At 40.7% G+C, this 23,862-nt stretch overlaps 2 protein-coding genes across 10 annotated transcripts in view; both read right to left on the bottom strand.

Annotated features, from left to right (window-relative positions):
- Positions 1-1,582: 1,582 nt before the first annotated feature.
- CHST2 (carbohydrate sulfotransferase 2) lies at positions 1,583-5,153 on the bottom strand. The gene has a single exon (XM_071752153.1). It carries the CDS (start codon positions 4,678-4,680, stop codon positions 3,382-3,384), a length of 1,299 nt encoding a protein of 432 aa, XP_071608254.1. The 5' UTR covers positions 4,681-5,153; the 3' UTR covers positions 1,583-3,381.
- An 11,088-nt stretch (positions 5,154-16,241) lies between these two features.
- The window catches only part of U2SURP (U2 snRNP associated SURP domain containing), a 50,828-nt gene continuing 43,207 nt past the window's right edge, over positions 16,242-23,862 (bottom strand). For 8 of the 9 annotated variants that reach the window (XM_071752162.1, XM_071752160.1, XM_071752155.1 and 5 more), the window contains 4 exons: positions 21,580-21,690; positions 19,003-19,121; positions 18,009-18,185; positions 16,242-16,759 (listed from right to left, as the gene is read on the bottom strand). In XM_071752162.1, the coding sequence (XP_071608263.1) occupies positions 16,621-16,759; positions 18,009-18,185; positions 19,003-19,121; positions 21,580-21,690 (546 nt within the window). In that variant the 3' untranslated portion in view covers positions 16,242-16,620. The remainder of the gene's footprint in view (positions 16,760-18,008; positions 18,186-19,002; positions 19,122-21,579; positions 21,691-23,862) is intronic. The other variant, XM_071752161.1, reaches the window with a different exon arrangement.

Here is a 23,862-nt window from a genome sequence, read left to right as displayed (position 1 = left end):
CTGGTTTGTTCACAGCTGAAAACAATTTCTATTTCATTGAAATTATGAACCTAGTCTCAAAAGTCTCCTTCCCAGCTCAGTGCAACTTAGTGCACCCTGTACCTTGCTATTGATTATTCACTAAAGCAAGCATTACCTTCAGTTGGAGAGGCGTACTGTAATTAAATCAGATGAAAAGAAAAAACAGGTGCTATTTTTAAGCATGGGTCCAGTATTATTTAAGTGTTCCGATCTCAGCTTTCTCTCCTCCCAACAGGCAAAGATCTTGTAACCATGTTCATCATCTTTCTGATATCTTATTTTTCTCTATAATTTCACACATTTAAATTTTTTTTTTCTTTTCTGCTATGCTTGGCTTTCTTAAATTCCTCTAATCCTCTTTTCTGAATAAAGGACTAAAAATGGCCTCTTTTAACTGCCATTTTTTCATTCTTATATTTTAATGGAGCAGTATTAAATTCAAGCCCACCAACATTCTATACAAGCAGAGTCCCATTGACTTCCCTTGAAGCTTTACCTGGACAAAACTGCTGTGATTTCTTTTCAAATAAATTAGCTTTGTGTCACTACTTCTGTTCATCAAAACGTGCCCAGGTACAATTGTAGAATATGTTGATTAATTCCTTGCTGCAATGTAGTAGGTGGAGCTCAAATTATGGACCAGATTCAGAAGCTGTAACTGTACTAGCACACAGCTCCTATCAGTCAAGTGAAGCAGATACTTGCAACGCACCATTATTGGATGAGCAGCAAATGCTCTCTCAGAATGCCAGGATGGCCTTTTTAAAATAATTAGAATCCAAATGAGTTTCTTGGAAGCTAAGTCAGTTGGGCTCATCTGTTTCACACTCCCAGAGGCAATGAATTCCTGTTCACTTTACTCACCCAGAAAACTTCCCCAGAAAGGAGCAAGAAATTCTGCTCATATAAATGACCTTGCTTCAACCCCCCCGCCCCCAAATTAAGAGCTTATGCTGGCACATGCTGCCACGACCAAGCCACTCAAAAACCGCAGCAGTTTCATACTTGGGAATGGAAATCGCGGCGCAGGGTCCCAGCCCGGGGGGGCAGCAGGGCTGGCTCCGGGTGGGCGGAACAGAGCTCTGCAGAGCGGCTCTGCCGACAGCAGCGCTGGCGAACACCACGCAGAGGCAGAGGCAGGACCGAGCAGAGGGGAGACAGCTTGTTTCGCAAAGCTGTGCATGGATAAAAAGCAAGCGACACACTCCATAAGCAGATGATCAGATTTTCAAGCACTACCCCATGTCAAACTAACCGGGGAAAAAAAAAATCCACTCAGCACCACACCAGAATATTTATACTGTGATAACACAAAAAACACTTAATTGCAGAACGCTAGTACCTTAATCTGCATTTCAAATACTTAAAATTTATTTTAGATGCATTTTAACTATCCCTCTAGTTTTAGACCTACTATCTGGATTTTGGCAATACATGCTAACAGGCCAATTATTGTATCTCCCATTGACAGATATTATTTATGTTGTTTGTACCGATGGTGAATGTGAGCCGAGGGAACAGACCTGAGTAATGCAGTCATTCATTAAGTGTATAGGCAACCTTAAACAATAATATTTCAACTAGTTTATTAAATGTGTTTCCTTTTCAGGGCAATTTAAGTATCTAATGCCAATATTTCATCAAGAACTCAAATAGCTTAGCAGCCAGTTACCACCTGTTTAACTTAAAGTACTGATACAAGAAATACACATATAACACACCACTAAAATTGTCACACATACACACACACACTTAGCATCCTGTTTATATCAATTTATTTTCACAAGTCAGTTTCCTTTCTCCTACTCATACTCTTCACATTTGCTGAAGGCATAACACCCAGCTAGACAATGTAAAATCTACTTCCTGTAGAAAAGTCTGTAGTCGTCTAAGACAACAGTTTGGCAAAATGATTTTTGTTTAGAAACTCAAGTTCCAAAATGAGCCTTCAAAGAGCATCAGAGAACACTGCCAAGATTAAGAACTACTTGAGGTGTCTGCACTTCTCATATACAACACTGCACTTCACCTTTAATAAACCGAGACTTTTCCAGGAAAAGCAGAAGTAGTATATTTTTTTTTTCTTTTTTTTTTCTTTTAATCAAGTTTTAACAATGGGGCAGAGTGCCTAGGCAAAGCTCCCAGAAAGAGCCAGACCACCACCTGGCTCCATCATTGAGCAATGACAATTCACACAAATGCATATCTAACTGGTACTTTTTAAAATCAAATGCTATTTTGACTCAGTAAAAGCTCCACTTGAGTTATAAACACACAGCTATACACTTCCTCCCTAATACATAATATACCCTCAGACATTCAGAGAAAGGGGAAAAATCATGTTGTGCATTTTTCTGTGCCTCCATGTTATGCCTGGTAAAAGTCAATGTCAAGAAATACCTTAAATGTGTACTGTTAGCACTATAGAATATATGTATTTTTATTTTTGTTTTCACACATGCTAATGTTTCCAGTATGTTAAATGTCTTAAAATCCTGCACTTCTTGTCACACTGTAGATCCACTTCTATTGACAGTGACTCCTGGACATACACATCGAGACAAAAATAAATACTGCTGTGATGGCAAACATTTAAAAACTCTTAGGACACCAATACAGTGGCACTTGAAAGACTTTTTAAATACAACAAAAAAGACAATACTTAAATAGATACCTGCTTTGACATAGCAATGAAACCTGCACTATATTTGTGAGATCTGTCCTTGTTTCTACGAGAGTAGCTCTTTATCTTTCAACATTTCCAATTCTGCACTCCAGCCCTCCACCCACACCCTTAAAAAAAGTCCACATTGCTATTTTAAGCAAGCACCCCCTCCTACTGTACATAAGCAACATTGCAATTCCCAAACAATTGAGGTAATTATAAAAATGAATATCATTTATTGTTTTATTACTATCAAGTCTGAACATTTGCTTTCATACAAAAGTCTGATTTTCAGCATTATGTTTTCCAAGGGCATCCCCTCTGCAACAGGGGATAGAAAGACGTGTTAGCAACTGTGCAAGAGTTTTTGTTACCATCTCCAAACCTTCAAGAACTCCATAAACAAGATTTTGGTACAGAATCATTGCCCGGCATTTCAGAGAAGGGAAATGGGGCTTAATACATATTTTCAGTTGCACTTTTTTTTTTTTTTTTTTTTTAATCTAACCCAACATAGGGGAGAAAAAAAAATCCTCACATTACTATATGCTATCCTTCAGCAGTATTTGGAGGAAGTCAGAAACCAGGTTGTTTTTCCCAGCTCCCTCACTCACTCAAGTCCACTGGAGCGGCTTTGCTCCCCAGTAGGGTCAGCTGCCCCCAAGGGGGACTGGTGGGCTCCCTCCTCTGCCCTGTCACAGCTGTGGCTTCCTGAGCAAGGTTCTGCTGAGGTCCTTCACCTCTTCTGGGCTGCTGACCCTCTCGTAGCCCAGCAGGGCCATGGGCTGGTGGCAATATTCCTCAACCTGCTTGATCTGCTGGTAGCTGAGCGCAGTCCTCCAGGCACTCAGTGCCAGGGTGGCATTCCTGGCAGACACCACAAAGGGCTTGGAGGAGTAGCTGGGGCCACTGGTCATGTTCAGGGTGAACTTCTCCATCTCTGGGCTGACAGACAGGTTGACAAAGCCATATACTTGCCGCAGAGTCTTGATGGGTTCCACCACCAGGTCCTCATAGCGGACAGCCATGTAGTTGCCCTGCAACCAGTCAGGGGGGTGCAAGGCGGTCTGTAGGGTCTTGGCCATGCTGCTGCAGATGACCTCCATGGCACCCAGGGCATGATAGTCTGAGCCACCCCCCCCCTCCTTCTTTCCTCCCAGCTTGTGTCCAGCATCAAGGAAGGGCATGCGATGGATGCGAGGGTCCCTGCTCCTCACCACCTGCAGGCTCTCCCGGATGAGGCCGTGCCGGGACTTGATGCGGGAGCTGGCAACGGCCCGAGGGTCCCGCACTAGATGGATGACTTTGAGGTCCAGAGTCGGGTCCCGCATGAGCGGGGCGAGGATGGCCAGGTCGAAGACGCGGACGCCCTTGATGACCAGCGTGCGATACTTATGGCACTCCTCCTGGAAGCGGCTGAGGCGCTGCGGGGGACATTTCTTGCACACTCGGTCGTCCACCATGCCCACCACCTCCTTGCGGTATGCCGGGCAGAGAGGCGAGGAGCAGATGACCTTGTTGGTGGCTGCTCCAAAGATGCCCAGCGTGGTGAGATTCTTGCCGGCGCCCGCCGTGCTGTAGAGCTGGAAGACTGAGAGGTCGCAGCGGTACAGGGAGCTCAGCATGTCGCGGGCCGCCCCTTGCAGCGAGACGGCGTCCCCGGGGTACAGCTTCTGCCAGACGTGCCACACCGGCTCGTAGAGGAAGAAGACCTCGGGGTTCTGGTTGAAGAGCTCCCCGAAGAAGGACGAGCCAGAGCGCCAGGTAGTGAAGACATAAACCAACTGCCGCCGGGCGCCCGCCGGACCGCGGCTCCCGGCCGGCGGCGGTGGCGGCGGCGGCGGCGGGGGACGGTGGTGGAGAACGGCCGGGGGCTCCCCGCAGCGCCGCGGCTCCCTCCGCCACTTGTACTCCAGTAGGTTAAGAGCGGCGAGGAGCAGCAGGAGCGCGTAGCCCAGGCACAGCGCCAGCGCCTTCCGCCGGCACACTTTCATGCTGGGCGGCGGCGGGGCCAACTGTTGCTCAGCGCCCCGGCGCCCCGGGCCCCGCAGCGGGCAGCAGGGCGCACCGCCCCCGGCCCCGTCTCCCGGCCGGCCCCCCGCGCCCAGCCCGCATGGCGCAGCCGCCGCGACCGCCACCGCCCCCGCCCCGCCGCTGCCCTACTTAGCAGCCACACGGTCACCCGCGCTTCTTCCGCGCCGCCATCGCCGAGCGGCCGCGGGCTGCGCCGCTGCCCAGCTCACGGCTGCCGCCGGGGCGAGGCGGTGCCGCACACTGCTCCGCCCCGCAGCGCGGGGGCGGGAACAGGGGACGGCGAACGCGAAGGGCGGGCAGGCCGCCGTGCCGTGCCGTGCCGTGCCGTGCCGTGCCGTGCCGTGCCGTGCCGTGCCGTGCCGTCAGGGTACATGGCGCCCCCGCGCAGAGCCGCAGCGGGGACACCCCCGGACGCCGCTGCCGCGCAGGTCCCGCCGCCGGGCGGCTGCGGGGGTGCGGCCCGAAATGGCGGCGCCCCGCCCCGCGCTCCCTATTGGCAGCCGCCACCGTCACTCCCACCGCAGAGCCCCGCCGGGCCCCGTGCGCCCCACGGCGGAGGGGGGAGGAACGAGTCTGCGGTACAGCTGCGGGTCCGCTGCCCTGCATCACTCAGCACCGCTACCCTGCCTATCAGGACAGCCTGGCCCGCTCGGTACGGGCCAGGCAGAGAGGGCACTTATAACATGCGCGATGTTAAAAGTTGTTCCTGCGTTGCGGGAGAGTTTCTTCCAGCCTTGCCCCGGGGCGCGGGCTCCGGCAGCAGCTGCGCCTCGGACAGCGGAGCTGCGCCGGCAACAGGAAACTGGAAACAAGGAGGAGGGGAAACCGTAAAAGGCCTGAAACGGATGAATCCGAGCGCCGGCCCCCGGCATCCTTAGCTTGATGCTTGCGTAAACTCAGATTTCTCAAAGATCCTCTAGGAATTCCAAAAAGCATCGAAAAGCCCCGAACCGTATCTTCCTGCTATAGCTGAGACGGAAATTCCCTTCTGTCAGTTCTTAAAAATGTTTTTATAACCACTCCAGCTACGTGGTCACTTTCCCAGGTTTTCGTGCCTGTTGAGTCCCCTGAGCTGACCCCCCTAGGTTGATGAACCCGCCTCTGGGACGTTGTGCTGCCCCACCACAGTCCTCAGCGAGCCCGAGCAGCCCCGTTACTCTGAGCCATTCCGAGGTTCCTGCCGGAGGCAAACCACAAGAAATCTGTCCCAGCCCCACGGCCCGGGCTCACCCCTTCCACCCCACTCCACCGCCCCCCCATTTATTCGGTGAGACCCAAGAGCAGAAGCTGTGTCTCTGCCCAGGACACCCAATTCTGCAGCCAGCCAGTGATGTACCCGGAAACTCACCATCCCAGAGCAGTTATCATGGACTATAAGAGGATTTTCATCACTTCTATGCTTTATAGCCACAGTGGTGAATGAAGTACAACATAATCAGTGGTGCAGCTCCAGCAGTATGGACACACAACTCCAGAACACACCCAAGAATGGCACCAAGGGACCCCAGTGTGGATGGCTCACTTAGGGGGCCACAGACTTCTGATGCTGCTGGGCTTCAGTAATGCCCAGTGACTTTGTTATGTCAAAGCATTTTCTCAGAGCTTCCCCTGATGGATATCCAAGCATGCAGAGAGGTGATCATGAGTTACAGAAGCATTTGGTGACTCTCTTCTTTCCATTGCTTTCCTCACCCAGAAGCTCTCGCATCCTCACAGCCGTTCACACGGAATTCTCCACAACTCAAAGGATACACACAGCCCACCTCTGCAGGGCAAGAAGTAGGGTTCAGCTGCTGGAGGGCTGCACCTGGCTCAGACAGATCCCTCCACAATGAGGGGGTGCAGCCCGATGAGACTGACAAGTTTTTGCTGGAATATTTATCTTCTGAATGGCACTGATCCAACAGTACAGCACACAGTTGGCCACTCACAGAGTGGATAAAACACAGATTCATCTGGTATGTGTCCTGCTAGCAGTCTATTTAAAAAAGGGAAGAACTCAGTACAGTAGGATGAAGGAGCTAGACGTGTAAGCAATCTTTATAGCCCTTATCAAAAGGCTTTCTGTACTTCTCCTAGATTCTCTACAGGGAAATTAACAGCCAAGCTGCCTCTACAAAAACAAACAAACGAACAAAACTTACAAGCCCATTCCAACCCCAGAGTGAAGGGTGACTTCCAGTCTTCCCTGCCCAGTCCTCTGAGCCATGAAGGGTAGCAGGGTGGGGTAGCAGTGCGAGGGAGGCTCTGAGAGGCACTGCTGCCACCCACACCCTGTCCTGCAGGAGGTGCAGCAATCAAACACCTCAGGAGACAAGTCAGGGAAGTTTTCACAAGCTGCCAGAGACTCCGGTGGCAGTATTAAAATGTTACTTTGACTTTTCATATAGAAGTTATCATGTTAGTAGTAGAATTAAACCAAACATTAAATACTTGAGACAAGTTCCTATTTCATCAGTGACAGGAGAGGGAAAGCCATTTCTTACCTACAGCACTCCAGAGGAAGCATTTAAAGCTACACTCTGCATAATTTAAAGAAAAAAAAATTTAAAAAAAATTGTATATAGTAGCAAAAATAAATGCAAAGTTTAGGAACAATTAGTTTTTTTTAAAAATTAGCTTAAAATAATTTACTTGCAACTCTTCAAAGTATATAATGAAAAAGGATATACCTCTGAAGCTCCTTGCAGCAAAAAATTGCTCGCAGTTATTTTATTCTTTAGTAGTAATCCTTGAGTTCTTGACATACAAAAGGACTTCTGCTTATATACCTTTCATGAATGTATGGATCAAATGTTTATGTGGTTTACATGCTTACTAAATATGAAGTGACCTTCAACCAGCTAAAGCAGAAATGTTTATTTTTAATTTTGGAATGCTCTGTAATAGCATCAATTAGGTTGCATTAAATGTTAAGTAACAGTAGTACTGAGACACCATAGTTCACAAAACAGTATCCGCCACCAATATTGTACTGCAGCACTAATACAATAAAGGACAGAGACTACAGGGAGCAAAAAAACTTCTTTCAGCTGTTGTATAGCTGTTTTATGTTCCAAAAGAAGTAAAGATATTCACCTGTTATAACACCCCCAAACAATTATTTCTAGTCCAGCTTAACTCTTTAAGCATTACATTTTGTTTTCTTTGATAGAGCAGAAAAGATTGCATATTTCCCTGTGCAGTTAGTTACACACTACAGCCCAGCCATCCCTCAGATACAAATAAGGTGACTATCTTTACCCCTGGCTCTGCAGGTAAAGTGAAGGCTAAGTAACTGTGATTAGAATTCCCCAATTTAAGCTATGAGGGGGAAAATAAACCAACTAGGTTTTTTGCATTTAATAGTTACATACTTTGTTACAGTTTAATATTCTATATTTAGTAAATCACACTATTTTTACATGTAATATTTAAAAACCTCAAATCCTGACTAGTTGAATTATTTTTTTGCTCCTCAAAGTAATACCACCGCAGCCAGGATTTCTCCAGATTCCCCCCCTAACATCTCTCTGTTTAAACAATGGGGCTGCAAAGGCTTTGATCCTTACCAGAACACTTCCTCAGTTTTTTGTTTTTTTTTTAAGTTGCAAGACCTGCTGTTCTCATGTTCACAAGGATGGAGTGGGCACAAGGTTTTTCCTGAAGTCAAATATCAGAAGATGTTATTTTTCAAAGTGAATTATTTTTGGATGAAAGATGGAGGCTTATGCTGTTATACACCTAGCGTGTGGTAAGATCTGGGTGTTGATTAAAAACTCCCATATCTAGCCCTATTTCTTCAGGATTTGAATTCTTCAAACACTGCTCAAAAGTGAGGTTCTTAAAAGTAGCATGCAACCTAAAGGTCACAAAGTGTGAATAAAATTTATTTGAAATTGAGTAGCTGCCCAAACTTGGAGATCTAAGAATTTGTTTAAGTCTGTATTTTGGCATCACCACTAGGAATAGGAGAGAAAAAAATGCAAAATAGCCTTTAAATTTAGGGATGTTGATATTTTGCACCCTTCCTTTTGGTACTGTGCATAACTGCTAAGAGCTTATAAAAAGTGTCATGCAGCAGCAGCACCTGATTTCCCTTGAAAGACACTTTGTTTTCAGTAACATTGAAGTCTTCAGCAGCCATGCAATCAGGTTTCAGTAATCTGGTTTCTCACACATTTTATCTTAAATGTTCCTTCTGAACTACGTGTGCAGAAGCTGTGCCCCAGAAGCAACCAGCATGGTCCCATTCCAGGGGGTTCTGCCCAGGCTCCAGTGCCACACACTCTGCTGTGCTGCAGGATGCTGGGGTCTCCCTCACCTCTTGCCTCCCTGAGGACAGCTGGCTGTAGAAGCCACACAACAGCATTCCTTTGGATCTAAGAATTCAGATGATAGAGCAAAACAATAGGTCCTCACTGGACTACAGATTGCACAGATTACAATCCTAGGGAGGAGAGTCCCCAGTCCTTGTCTTAAAATTCAAATCCAGAGCTCAGGATAAAAGAGACTGAGAATTCAGTGTTTCTCACGTAACTGACACACAACATGCTACAAATTACTGTCCAGGAAAGATCTTAAAATTAATCAGTTGCAGCTCTTGAAAACTCAGTGGGTAACATAAATAATTGACTAATAATTCTTGAAAACCTTCAGAATTTGAGAAAAATGGACTCTTTATCTGTAACATTATCATATTTCCACTCCATTTCACAATGAGGACTTCCTACAGACTGCCATGAAAGATGAGCACCCCTGGTGAAACCTAACTGCCTAGAAATCAAGCTTTATTGTAAACTTTTCTTTATTTTAATTATCTAGTGTAGTTACCCTCTATAAAACAGAGGACAAGAATCCACAGCTTCTCAATTCATACAATGGCCAAATTTCAATCCCAGCCTCATCTCTTAAATTTTATAGCCAGTTCTTTCCCAGACTTTGCCCAAGGCAATATTCTCCATTCAGTTAATCAGCAGGCAGTTATTTTCCACATAATGCAAAGAAAATAAGCTAAAATTCCAGGAAAAAGAAAAGCCACCAACAACCCAAGAGATGCAGATTTTATGCTGAAATGACCAGGATCAGATGTAATAAAAACCTCTGTGCCTTAAGTTCAGAGGGTTAATCTCCAGTCTCTGACCTCTGTTCACAACAGCACGGTGTTGGCTGTCACAGTATCCAGCAGGTGAAAGCATCTGTCTAAATCATTCCTGAAACATCAAACTGGCTTCTACCTCCAACAATGGCTTCAATGATGATCTTCATTGCTAGTAATAACTAGCAATGAAGTTGAAGCCTGAGTACAAATTAATTCCCTGATCTATCTTGAACAAATCCAAATTGCATGCATGGATTCAACCCTCCTCTTCCCACGCCAGCTAAATTATATACCCAGAACAGTCTGTCATACATAATCAACCTATTCTGCTAGGTTAAATCTTCTCATGAAGAATTTCTCAGACCTGTTACTCAGAATTTTCTTGCTTCCACTTTTTCCATGCTTACCTTTCTACATACATACTTGCTATACACAAGTTCTAATGAACAAAGTCTCAGACCTATAGGTCCAGTCTTAGAAGCCCAAGAACTGGAATCAAATTCTACGTTTGCTCACAAACAAGGACTTAACAAGGTCTTGAAGAATAAAACTGATAGTCTGTATTCAAGACAAGAAGCTACAGGAAGTTTTGCAGTCCAGACAAGACTTTAATAAGAATAAAACTAGAGCAAATAGGTCCAGGAACATCACAACTTAATGTGTTTCTTAACTGAGCTCTTAGTGAGGATTGTTGGTAACTGGGACTTGGCATCTCACCCCCAAATTAATCTTCTGGGCTCTAATGTCATCAAGAGTTTATTTTTCAGCCTTTGCCATCTTGCAGGGACGTCTAAATCTCTTCCTCAGATCTTGAGGGAACTAAATTATCTCGGAGACATTTGTTTCATTCAGTTTTGACTGATGGGTTTGAGCGTCACTGGAGAAAAGGGGAGACAAGGAGCACAACCAGTGTGAACAGCTCACTGCTGCTAAGAGAGATGGCCCCAGTTCTGCATTTCCTTCCTCCCATACACCTGCCTACCCTGTGATCATCCTACCTTTCCACAAGGAAAGTAATTAAACAAGTGCTAAAGCCGTTGATGTAAAGTGGCAGGAGTACACAACCAGACTAAGGTGTGCAGGATACAGAGCGGAGCATCAATTCCACCCATCTTATCAAAATACACTTTCCATATTGAAACACTGGATGAAGTTGCATATTACAACTTACTGGTTCCTCTTACCAAAAATGAGGACCATCCTGCTCAATGTCCACCGTTGTTCCCTGCACTGAGCCAATTCAGCTCACTAAGCCAGCAGAAAGTCAAGCAAGTAAATTAAAAAAAAAAATAAAAAAAAAATGGCTCTCCTTCATGAAGTGAACTGGCAACTCACAGGGCAGAGAGCACAGAAAGGAGAACAGGAGGCACAGGGAAGACAGTAACAAGACCTGGATCTGCACCCTACAGCAGCAATGTGTTGTGACACTGGCCTAGCCATTACAGTCTCCCTCTGTGGCAGGACACAGCCTCTACCTCCTCAGCCTGATGCTCCTGAGAACAGTTTTAGGTGTTGAAAAGCTGCTTGTCATTTCAGATTCTGAGCAGCAGTTCCAAGGGGGAGGTTCTCTTCATTCAAGAGAGGATTATACAAGCAGCTACACAATGAACAGCCCAGGCCTCGTTAATGAGCTTCTGAGAAGCAGAGGTCACTGTTGACAGTGGAACAGCAACAGCAATTACAGTTTGACAACACTGGCAGAATCAGTGTCAACCAGCAGAAGAGCTGGTGAGGCCAAGGAACTGCCCTTAATATACACAGACATCACTCTTTTCTAGGTTAAAAATAAAACCATTTTGACAAACTGACAATTTTATTGTCGCCATGTCATTTGGAAAATTTTCTGCATGAAATACAAAATCAAAAGCAAGTAAGACAAAAAAAGTTCATGTGAAACCACCACTTCCTCTTTAAATAACTACAAAGAGCTTACAGCAGAGTTACACAGTAAAATGTTCCTGGAAAAGATGAGACATCAGAAGTGACAAGTGGCTCACCCATGAAAACTTCCTGTGCAGTTACAGCAGCAGAATGAATCAGGGGTATATCCTAAGTATTGCAGTAGCTCATGCAGCAATGGGAACCAGAAGGTATTTTTAAATACTACAATGAACTGTTCTAATAAAATACAAGTTCATGAACTCTACAGCCTTATTCAGAAAACTCCAAGATCATTTCCAGGATTTGACTGCTGATATCAAGTTTGTAATTTGATAAATCTCATTATACTGATGAGCTGATTTTATAAGAACTATAAAATTCTCTTTGAGATTATCCCACTGCTGCTGTCTTCAGCTGTAATCAGTTCTCTTGTAGGACCTTCAAAACTGCACTAAAATCTAGATTTTGCAACAAATAAAATGATAGAAAGTAGACCATACTTTACTAAAAAAGCAGCAATCCAAATATCTTTCAAAACTGCCTTTACCTCAAGGCAGCCAAATTTCTGTATCCTTATGTAACTGCTCAGTGTAGATCCACAACAGCTGGGAAACGTCGCATGTGTATGGAAGTACAGCAATCCAGCAACCTAAAACTAGATACAAAGTTCAGACCTTAACCCACCTGCAGAAATACAACAATGCTTCTAATTCTTATTTATGAAAAGCATTAATTTCACCAAAGGACTGTAGATGCCTGTGGAGGAAAAACCCCCATGCAATCCACCTCAAGTCATCCAAGATCCTCAGGCCAGATGTGCCATTTTTGGCCCATCTTGCTTTGCCCATCATAAGATTCTAGATTTTAAGTCATATTACAGGAAATTGTTCAAGATACCTTCTTCTTGCAGTCAACAGTTCAGAGACAGCATTATTTTCTTTCCAACATGCCAAGAACACATTTCAAATACTGATGATCAAGAACCCCCTACAGGTAAAACTGGATTTCCCATTTTACTGCTCCATAACCTAGACATTGCGGGCAGTACTCATGGCAGAGTGAAGATCTGGTATAATTTGTACACTGTTGCAGCTTTAAAGTCTGCCTCGGAAATTTATTAAAGAAAACCAGTACATCTTAAAGCTATCCCAATGGCAGGGATAATTGTAAGTTCATTATTGAAAAAGCATGGGAATAGTTCTACATACAGAAAAAAATACAATTAATACAATAAACCAGCAACTTTAAAGCATTCACACGTGCTTAGGTAGAGCTGCTATCTTAGTACAGAAGTTGATTTGTAAATGCAGAAAGCAGTACATTCAGTGTCACTGGGACAGAGGAACTCATGTTAATGAAAGTTACAGTTCTAAAAATATGCTCTGGAAAACATATTTTAATACCCTTTTTTCATAAGTGGTTTATTCTTACACTTCAAAACCTCCAAGGAGGAAGCAGGGGAAGAACATATGCACTGTGTCTGGTGCACAAATAACCTGACACTGACTTTCAGAAACCAATACTTGTTCAAACAGTATTACAAAAGGTATAAGCAGCTGCTGTGCAGAAGCTAAAGGAAATCACCGAGTTTAAAAAAGGCAGTTCAAATATAAACACTTCTGTAAAACCGGTAAGAAAAGACTTTAATTGTCAGAAGGAGACTGTATGAAACTAAGTAGCTTTTCTCCACTGAGACAGGGCCCACATGCTCACAGCAGGAGAGTCTAAAGCTTACAGAGACTAACAGAGGTCAGGACTGCTTCAGAAAAGAGAGATGAACTTGCAACCTAGAAGGCCTTCAAGTAAGTATCTGAATGTCCTATGGAGAGTGCTGGGTAAGATTCACCAAACTGTATCACAGTCTCCAGTACATACCTGGGAATGTCCCACATCCCTTCCATTCTGAGATGGCCTCACCAGTGGCTCTCAGGCTGCAGGGGGTTTCTCAGCTATAGCAGCCTCCACTCTGCCTTGGATAAACCCAAAGTCTAAAGCATGAATATTCTGATATTTACATTGGACAACATCCATAAGGCAGAGCAGGAGAGGACAGAGAACCCCTTATCCTCTTATGCCCAAAGCAAAGGGTGCTGACTGGCTGGGGGTGTGAAGAGGAGGGTGGGATCGCTCCTCCTGCCCAGTCACAAAAACCTGCAGCACTCTGGCAACACTGCCTTGTACCTCCTCAGGTCAGAACTTCCTTCACACGGATTCATCTCAATGCTACCTTCTGAATCCCAGGATCAACCTTTAAATAACCCTATACCAAGCATGACTTTCTCACCATTTCACCCCAAAAAGCTGCAGAAACACAAGTCACACTGTAATGGCACACTGACACTATACTTTGTCACTGCAACATGACCGAAGGAAAAATAACTCCAAAAGCAACTTAATTTTCAGTCTTAAGTATTGTTATCAGATGCTGCCTCCCCTACCCTTTTCTTTGCAGAAAAGCAAAGCTAGAAACAATTTATAAAAGAGGGGAAGAAAAAAATTTGAAAATGTAAGTAGGATGAAAATATGTTCTTTTCAACAGGGCAAAAAGCAGGTATCCAGCTCTGTATAGAGATTCTTAATTCCTCTTAAGACCATTAGGTACAAAACAGCTTTTCTAAAGCCCATGATATGAAGCAAAGAGCAAGAGGTATACGAATGGTACTTAGGGAATCAAGCTTCTGAAAAAGTACAGCATAAGAAAGCTTTTACAAATTAGGTCTATGGGTGTGGTGCTTTAGCTCTCCAAATATTTGGCTTGAACCTTTTGTATTCACTGATGAGAATTTTATAAAAGCTGAAATCAAAATTAATTACTGAAAAGTATGGCTAACCTATATTGCCAAGTGATTTCTGCCCTGAGGTTTCTTAACTATTAAATAAAATACACAATTGATTTTGAAGACACAATATTCCTGTGGCAAACTATCTTTAGTCTCATTTCACCTAGAACATAGTAATTTATCACTCTTCCATTTATAAACAGCTACAAGATAGAAGTAAAGAAGTTAATCAGATTTAAAGTGATGATCTTCCTATTGTAAAGTTCAGGTTCTTCCTGTCCTCAACTGATTTTCATACCTACTTTTTTCCTCCAGAAAGCTTTATCTAGGTCTGTGCCACGGGTGAATATACAGCATTTAAGAAGAAAAAAAATAGTTTAGTTTCTAAGAGTTTAGCTACCAAAATCTGTACATCTGCCACACCTTAGGTTACAGGGTGAAAGAAAAATATAAAAAATAAACTCTCCATATTTCTAAAACATTCTTTATAATGTAATATAAACAGATATAAGGTGTATTCTCATTATTATTGTAACTATTTGATACTTATTCTAAGAAAGTCTTTACAGTACACATGCATTCTGCATATTTTCAGGATTCCAGATCATCTCTCAGTTCTCATTAGCAAAGACAATTCTTCACTTAATTCTCAAACCTGCAACAATTAAACATGAGAATCTTTTTTTGTTAATTAAATACACAAGTTTTCAAATGACATTTTAGATCCTGCTTCTGAAAGTGTTGCTTCTTATGCTATATACATGTAATTGTAACCTAAGATTTTCCCAGCACATTTACAGAATACCAACAATGTAAAACCTGCAGATAAGCAAATATAATAGCAGGCCATCGTCCAGCACTCTGTGCCTGTAGTTAAGTAAAGCTTTTGCTTTTAGAAACAGTTCACAGGAGGCCAGATCCCTTTTAATTTTATGTTTTTATTACGATCTCCCCACACCTCCAAGTATAAACATTGAACCCTACCCACTTCTCACCCCTTCCCCCCCAAAACCAGAGAAAGGATGCATGTTAAGAGACAAAGGTGAAGTGATTTAAAGCCACATCAGTGCCTAAAACACAAGAGAGGTTTGGAAAAGGAAAAGCCTAACTTTAAAAAACCAAAGTTGAACAGCCTCTTGATTCCAAAATATTAATAAATACATAATAAAATGGTGTGGGGGTTTTTTTTCCATTTTGAAGAATTGCTACAACAGAGGAATAAAATCAATAAAATAATGTAAAAGCTGTCCTTAAAATCAGTTTTAGAAAACAGTCTACTGTAGGTTGCAATTACTGCACCTATATTTAAGGAAGAAGTCATACAGCTTCAGGCTTTTTATTGTTCTCCATGCATGCCATAAATATGGCTTGTTATTGATACATCATATATATATGCTATACATACACGTATGTATGATGTATCTCTGCAGCGGCTCTTTTGCAAAAAAAACCCCAAAAACATTACTCTAGTGTCACAAGTATCACCTGCAACTAAAATGGAGAAATAAAAAGCAAAGGTTTACTTGTAAAGCTCATCACAGTGGGTACCAGACTGTTCAGCTGCTCTTACAGTAAAATGTCTCGGTAGGAAAGAAAGCCCATCAACTGGATTCAAAAGGTGTTTTTATCTGGATAGCCAAACTAGTGAAAACAGGAACAGAGCTATCACTGTAACTGAAAGATCCAAGCACCACAGTATGTCTGAAATACACAGTACTTCCAAACAAACTATGAATTCCTGTAGAGATCTGTATGACCATTGGGGCAAGAAAACAACATCTTAATTTTCTGTTCAGATTTTATTTGAAATCTAATTCAAACTGTCAAAGCTACAAAAAGGGGGAACATTTGAGTTATTTCTGCTATGTCACAACATTCTAAAACAAAATATCACTACTGCCAGCAGATCAGTTACACACATTTCTGATGAAACTTCTAAACACAAAAATGTTTCATTTGGGAAATAGTCACAATGAAGGTATTTTGTACAATATAAAACAATGACAGGTCTACAGATGCGGTACTCATGAGTATACACGTGCATTCACAAAAAAAAATAATCAGGAATGCTTTTTTGCTTTTTTTTAACAGACTGTTCAGGCACAAAAACAAAACCGCATTTCCAGTAAGTGACAGCATCATAAAAAATATTAACATTGTCAGTGTTTGCTTTTCTTTGACTTCTTGTGAGATCTGTGAGGAGAACGGGACTGAGACCTGGATTTTTTCCCTGACTTTTTAGGGGATCTAGAGCGTGATCTTCTTGATCTTTTGGGTGTCCTGGAGCCAGATGGTGACCTGCAAAACAAACAAACAAAAAAAGTTGTGTACCAGCTGATAATGCCAATTTTTATTAGTTATTTGGCATTCATTTATTGAGCTAAACAAGGCACAAAATATTTTTTTCTATGAAGGGGAAACTAACAGGAAGGTATCTTGCTTTTAATATAAAGGTAACTTTTTGCATTAAAAGGTTCTAAATATATTTTGGGCTTAACTTCAGTGCTTAGGGTCTACAAGAAAAATAACACCACTTAACATGTCCTTCTAAAATTAACAAAAGGAATTCAAAACCTCCCACATACACCTCAACTACCTTGGTTCTTGTACTAATATCAGCCTATGTCTATATAGAAGAAAAACTAAATCAAAAATTATACTGAATTGTATTATGCAAAAATACTTAGCATTCTCAGACATGTTCAGCTTGTGATGTAATCCTACAGAAAAAGAATCTACGCTGAATAAAATTCTTGCCATCTCACCCACACCTAATACATTAATCTGATAACAATCTAAATTCAAGGATCATTTTACAAACTTTGAAGAAAACCTCAAATACTTGAGTTCTACTTGAGTTCCTAACTCACAGCAGAAGAATTTGATTACTGTAAATATGTACTATGATTCTTTCAACAGCATCAAAGGAATTTTCCTCTGCATGCCAGAGAAATCTTCCATCAGTAAGATATTCTACACCTCTAAGAAAAGTCGAAGCTAAACTTCTATTTCTGTAGCTCAAAATTCTTCAATACAATAATCTTACCCCAATTTTAATGTTAACAAGATAATAATAAATTTGTGTCAGTCTAGAAATTAGGCAATACCTGCCTTCAGGAACAAAAACACTTCAGTAGTATCTAATTTAGACCTTTCCATTAAATCAGCAAGCCATGGGAAAGAAGCTTCATGTAAGAAAATCCTCAGTGAAAAACTGCATGCTCACTGTAATTCTGGAAGTTCTATGGACTACAGGAGGCTAAGTCCTTTGAAAATAAAAATCTAATAAAGCAGCAAGATGTGTTGGTTTAAAACTATAAGAAGATAGCCTACAGTCTTGAGGTCTCAAGGCAGGAGGCCGTTCACATTTCAGACACCAAGTGTCAAAGATACAAACCAGGAACACGCAGTATAATCCATTATGAGAGAAAACAATGGTGTATCAAATACGCTCTGCTAAAAAACACACAAATAAAAAGTCCCTAACCAAAACACACCTATATGCTTAACTTTCCTGCCAGCAGAAATACAGAAGATACCAGCTTACCTTTTGGCTTTTTTACTGACATCTCTGGGAGAATCTTTATGTGACGACCGAGAACGTGAACTCTCTTTGTGGGAGCGCTCAGAGCGCTCTGAACGTTCCGATTTTGGTGATGGGGATTTTGCTCGCCTGCTGCCACTGCTGCGAGAGGGGCTGGGTGAAGCACTGTGTCTTCTTTTCCTTGGTAAAGAAAACCAATCATTATGTACATACACAAGCAGAGACACATAGAGGAGTGAAAATGTATACAATGGAATCCTTCCAGATGAGATTTTTTTTTCTGTCAATGTAAACTTAGATCCTTTCAAGCAATTAAAAAAAAAAAATCAAGTTCAACATTTGCACCAGACTCTTTAGCTGGCTGAAAAAACAATCTAAAGACTTTGACTCATCTTTGTTTATTGCAGTGAAAATACATTCTGTACATAGTTTTCTGAAAAGCAAGCCATTTACTGTATCTACACTTAATACCATGGAAGAGTTTTGCTATGCAAGCACTAAAATATCAGAGTGTACAATCAGCTACCCTAAAACTTGACCCAGACCTTTTAAAGAATTTTCACTATGAGATGAGTAACGCTTGAACTGCTGCAAATAATTTGCAGTATGATTTCAGTGCACATTCTGGACTAAATCACTGTTGTGAATGTTATCCCTGTTTGCAGCTGGTCATTATTTCACCATGTTTACTTGGGGCCTAAATGAGCCAAACGGGGATTCTATTCAACAAGTACATCACTTAGGGCAGGATAAAAAATTACAATTCCTTTAAAATTTTGAAATATGTTTTATTATCCAAAGCATGGCAGTTGGTTGGGGGTTTTGGTTTCCTTTTTTTATTGTTGTTCGGTGGGGTTTTTTTGTTTGTGTGGTATTGTATTTTTCTTTTGAAATAAGTTGCATGATACAACATAATTTCAAGGACACCACCCAATACAAAGATACTAACTGTAAGGTTTTTGCTCCCATGCACTTTACTCCAAGGAGAGAGACATACCTCTCTTTTCTTGTTGGTGTACATTCCTCCTTTTCCTTCTTATCTTTGGACCTGGAGTCAGATTTTTCCTTGTCCTTTTTGTCTCTGTCTCGTTCTCTTTCCATCTCTTTTTCTTTTTCCTAGATTTTTAGAAGCATTCACAAGTTCAGATGAGGTGTAACTAATTATTAAGTAAAGACAATCAAGCCAATCATAAACAGTGTAAAAGTAAAGTTCTGAAGGAACACAACACAATCTGGGAAGGGACTAATGGTGACACCATATCCCCTCTCCAAATCTTCAATACTGTTTTGTATACAACAGAAGCATTTATTGTAGCACAGACAAAAAAAACATTTAAGATGTCCCCCTAAGTGAGAAACCTGAGAATCTCTTAAGAAGGGAACACTCATCAATTTTATGAATTTCAGGAAAAAGACTGTTGTAAGATTTTACAAACTAAATTAAACATGAAATACAAGGAACTTTTTTACTTAAAATACAAGCATTCACCTCCACTAATCCAAACAGAAAAGTGAGGTCATCTCCTAACTAAAAAGAAAACAAAAATACAAACAAGAGTCTGCAGTAGCATCTACTTCATCAAAAAACCCTCATAAATATGGTCCACTTCTATATACTAAGAGGACCATTTTGAAAGAAAATACATAGCCTAAACACACCTTATTTGTCAGTCAAATAGTTAGAAAATTAGTTATAAAAAATAAAGCTAAACCATCAGCACAGAGATCAAGAAATTTACTTCTTTCAGTACTGGCATTTAAAGAAAATTCCTTCAAAGACAAAAAAAAAAAAAAAACCAAAAAAAAAAAAAAAAAAAAAAAAAAAAAAAAAAAAAACCAAAAAGAAAAAAAAAAAAAAAAAACACCCCAGCTATTCCCTGCATGTCCTATAAAGAAGACAAAGAAGGGATGATTTAGTCAGATGAAGTAAAAGGGGCAGGGGAAAGGGAAAAAAAAAAAATACAGAGAGGAGGGGAGAGTAACACAAGTGCAGGACAATTACAGTAATCCAGTCTCTTACCATCTTTACATGGAAGACTTATCAGTAAAATTTCTGTACCTTATCATTATACCTATTATTGCTAGAGTCCACTAAAATCAATGTGCCTACCATAATAAATAGCATAACTAAGCATTTCATCTTCATAAGTAGTAATAAAAAGTATTTCACATGGCTATATATTCTTATTACCTTAACAATATACGACTGAAAATTTACTCTTGGAAAGCTTATTCTATCCTAAAATACACAAAAAATTGTGACCAAGTCTGTGGGAAACGCAATCAGCACCAGCATTACACTATTTTTATATGAACTAAGGTTAAAGCATTAAAGCAAAAGATGAAGTTATTCCCTTAACAATGGGGTTACTACTGTTTCAAAGAATAACTTTTATAATTATAATGAAATATTTCTTAACTAAATATTACCTTCATCACTGAAAGATAAGAATCATGAATAATCTAAACTACTCTGAACTGGTTGGACTAATTCAAGACAAGTCACTGAACAAAGTTATCAGGATTAAGATTTCTGTTTTTTTACGTTACACTCACTAAACATTCTATGCTTACTCTAGAAATACTTTCTTTCTCCAAATACAGAAAACACTGAGGAAATAAGTAGTTTTAAGATACAACTCTATTTAAAAGAAAAATTGTTCATAAAAAATGAAGGCTTAAATGATAATAACATCAGCCTCCAAATGCCCAAACTTCCTCAGGTATCAGCTTTCTTAAATTTTTACAGATCTCTTTCTTCAAGGTACAGTGCAAAATTACTTCAGTGATTTAGTCAGACATTGAGTATCAAATATAACCAAGAACAACTGACAAACAGCTGGTGCAAACTACCTATTTGTATTCAGTTTCCAAGAAAGTTCATAGGTACCTAGCTTCATCACTGCTCTGTTCAGGCTGTGAAACCAGATATGAGAAGCAATTTCCATTTACTCTCATGAAACTCATTACCCAAACTGGTGAAGTGTTCTTTTGTTATGTTTCAAAGATTCAGGATCACATTGGCATCACATATATGATGCTTTGAAAGCCACTCTGACTTCATAGTCCAGAGAGGACTACCAAAAATGGTGATGGTATGGAGTTATTCCCTTTTGGGTGACAGTATAAACTGAAATTATCCAGGAAATCTTAGACACTGGGGAATCAGAAGCAAATATGCTGTTTAATACTATTCTCTCTCTTCCTTTGGAAGCCTTTAGCACAACAGATCAATTACTAAAAACAGAATGAAAAGTCTGATCATCTTCAGTTGACAGCTTTCCCTTTCCTTTCCCACCCCTGACATTTTGCCTTGTGTAGTACATCCAAAGTGACCCCTTTAAGGTTTGACTATATTCCAATGATAGCACCATGTGGAACACTACATTATTTTCATGAAAATGAGAGATTACATCTACCCTGAAGAAAGCACTTAAATTTAGACATGCAGTTTGACATTACAGTAGAATTCTATAAGAACCATGTGTTGTTATACTTAATGCCACCTTACAGTTGATAAACTCAATAAAAGCTTATCACAGAATCAGAGCCAAACATAAAGAACATTTCTTACCCTCTGGAGCAGCTTGTCTCTATAGTGTTCAACCTGTTCCTGAAAACTCTGGCCTGGTTTCTTGGGTCTTTTCCCAGACTCTAACTCATCCTGAAACTTCATCACCTTAAGCTGCGAAAATAATACTGACCATTAGGTTATTTGGCTTATTATTATCCAGTTAGGCAGGTGGCTGAAAATGAAATGTCCATGATTTATTTGTTCTTCATTCTTTCTACATAAGTCTGTGCACAAAAAGATACTAACTTTATTTAAACTGGATCAAAGCAACAAAACCGCACACTTGTCTGCAGGCATCTGCAGTTGTTTAGAAGTTAAGAACTAAAAATGAAGGGATTCTTGTTATTCTAAATTCTATGTCCATCATTAGAACATGGCATCCTTTAATCTTTCTGATAATTCTCATTTTTCTTTCAAAATGAAATCTTTGCTACAGGTGTCAATGTATTTTCAATTTTTCTACTCCAGATTTTCCTTCTTTCCATGTAACCCTAAATATTAAAATTACTGACATAATTAGGACATAAAAAGCCCGCATCTCCTCTTGAAAGACGTGCTGCTTACTAACATAGCACTCTTTCACATGCTATCAAATTTAGCAACAAAATTCAGTTTGCTACTGATAAAAGTAAAATTAAATTTACTACAATAATATTGCCAAATGAGTGACAAAGTGAAGCAAATCCTAGAATTTTTCTGTATGTTTGGTTGTGTGGGGTTTTTTTTCTAGATAAACTAAAGCCTTTCTCCAAGATGAGTTACAGCATAAAACTTTACCCACATCTCTTATCAGTTGTCCATTTTTTTTTCTTACTGACATGGCCTTTTACAAACAATCCTTTGATTTTTTTGGGATGAGGAAGGGGTCTCTTATTTGGGGGAGAGAAGAAGCTTGATAATAAGTCATGTTGTTTTTGTCAGCCTTCTTCCAAATATTTTATGTTCCAACTGTCCTGTATTTCCTGTTTCAATACCAACCTCCACAGTCACATATATATATATATATATATAAAAGCAGATTTTTTATATATATATATATATATATATAAAAGCAGATTTTTCCAACACTTGAGGTTTCATTTTTAGACAACATACAAAATATTTTTCTCCTTAAAAGTATTTAACTCTTCCACAGTGAATACACAAAAAAGAAAAGAGTTTGCCATTATGTCCATTTTGATTATCTGAAAGTATTCCTATTCTCCAGATCAATTCCTTAATATGAAATAGGCACCAAAATCAAACCCTAAAGGTGGTTTATTCCCCTCTCAAAAGCAGCCTGTCATACTGGATAGGAAGATACCAGATATTCTCATCAGCTCTTTCAATTACTGACTGAGCGAAGAGAAAAGGTAACTCAAAACCAAACTAATCACATGAAAAAAATGTTATGAAACATAAAATCCAGGCAAAGATAGCACTTCTTTGCACAGGATCCCCTTCAGTTACAGAGCTTATGCCAGCAATACATTTTCCACTACAAGTCTCAAAAACAATGGAGCAACCCATTTTTGGAAAAAAATTTTAAAAAAAACAACAAACCAAACAAGGAAGGGCGTTGCTATCTTTTAACATGGTAAATTTCTGACAAATTATCTCTATCTCTTTACCTCCTTCTTCCATAGAGCATGCTCTACCTAGGGTTGACAATTTTCAGTTTTTGCTTACAATTCAGCCAATTAAATAGTCAGCAGCCACTGGTAAACTGATTTTATCATTTGCCATACCATTCCACCTTCCATAAAGACAGTTTTCCTTCTCCCTCCCTTCAGATACAGAAGTTTCAAAAGGAGGGGCACCATTTGGAGCCATATACTCAGTGTCACCCTGTGCCACCTGCTCTGGTGTAAGAAACCAAGATTACATTCTCTAACATCATGTCAACTCCAAGGCCATCGGCTACTGAGTACGTTTTGTACTGAACTGAAGGAGTGGAGAGGAGGCCTAGGTGACCTAGAAAGCTTTTTGGGTTGTCATGGTATGAACATGCCCATAAGACTTCTACTTTGTTTTCCTAAGTAAACCAACAAGTAAATCTAATTTAACAAAACAAAAAAACACTAACAAAAATAACAAAAGCTACAAAACAAAACCCCATCCTTAAAAACTTGATTTCTTTACAGTTTTAGCCAACAAAGCTGTGACACTATCTCTGCTTAACCATATTTTGAAAGCAAGGAAGTGTAAACCTATAGGCCAAAGTAACCTGAAATACAAGGAAATGTAGGAATCCAATCAACAGGCTTTACTTGATTTATTAAGCTAATCTGGATGTAAAATGCT

The sequence above is a fragment of the Heliangelus exortis genome, chromosome 9 (assembly GCF_036169615.1).
Source record: "Heliangelus exortis chromosome 9, bHelExo1.hap1, whole genome shotgun sequence".
NCBI lineage: Eukaryota > Metazoa > Chordata > Aves > Apodiformes > Trochilidae > Heliangelus > Heliangelus exortis.
Note: the sequence above shows the minus strand (reverse complement) of the source record. Positions and strands in the feature narration are given on the sequence as shown.

Coding starts and splice junctions, on each gene's coding strand:
- CHST2 (XM_071752153.1), bottom strand. CDS start 4,680: ATGAAAGTGTGCCGGCGGAAGGCGCTGGCGCTGTGCCTGGGCTACGCG.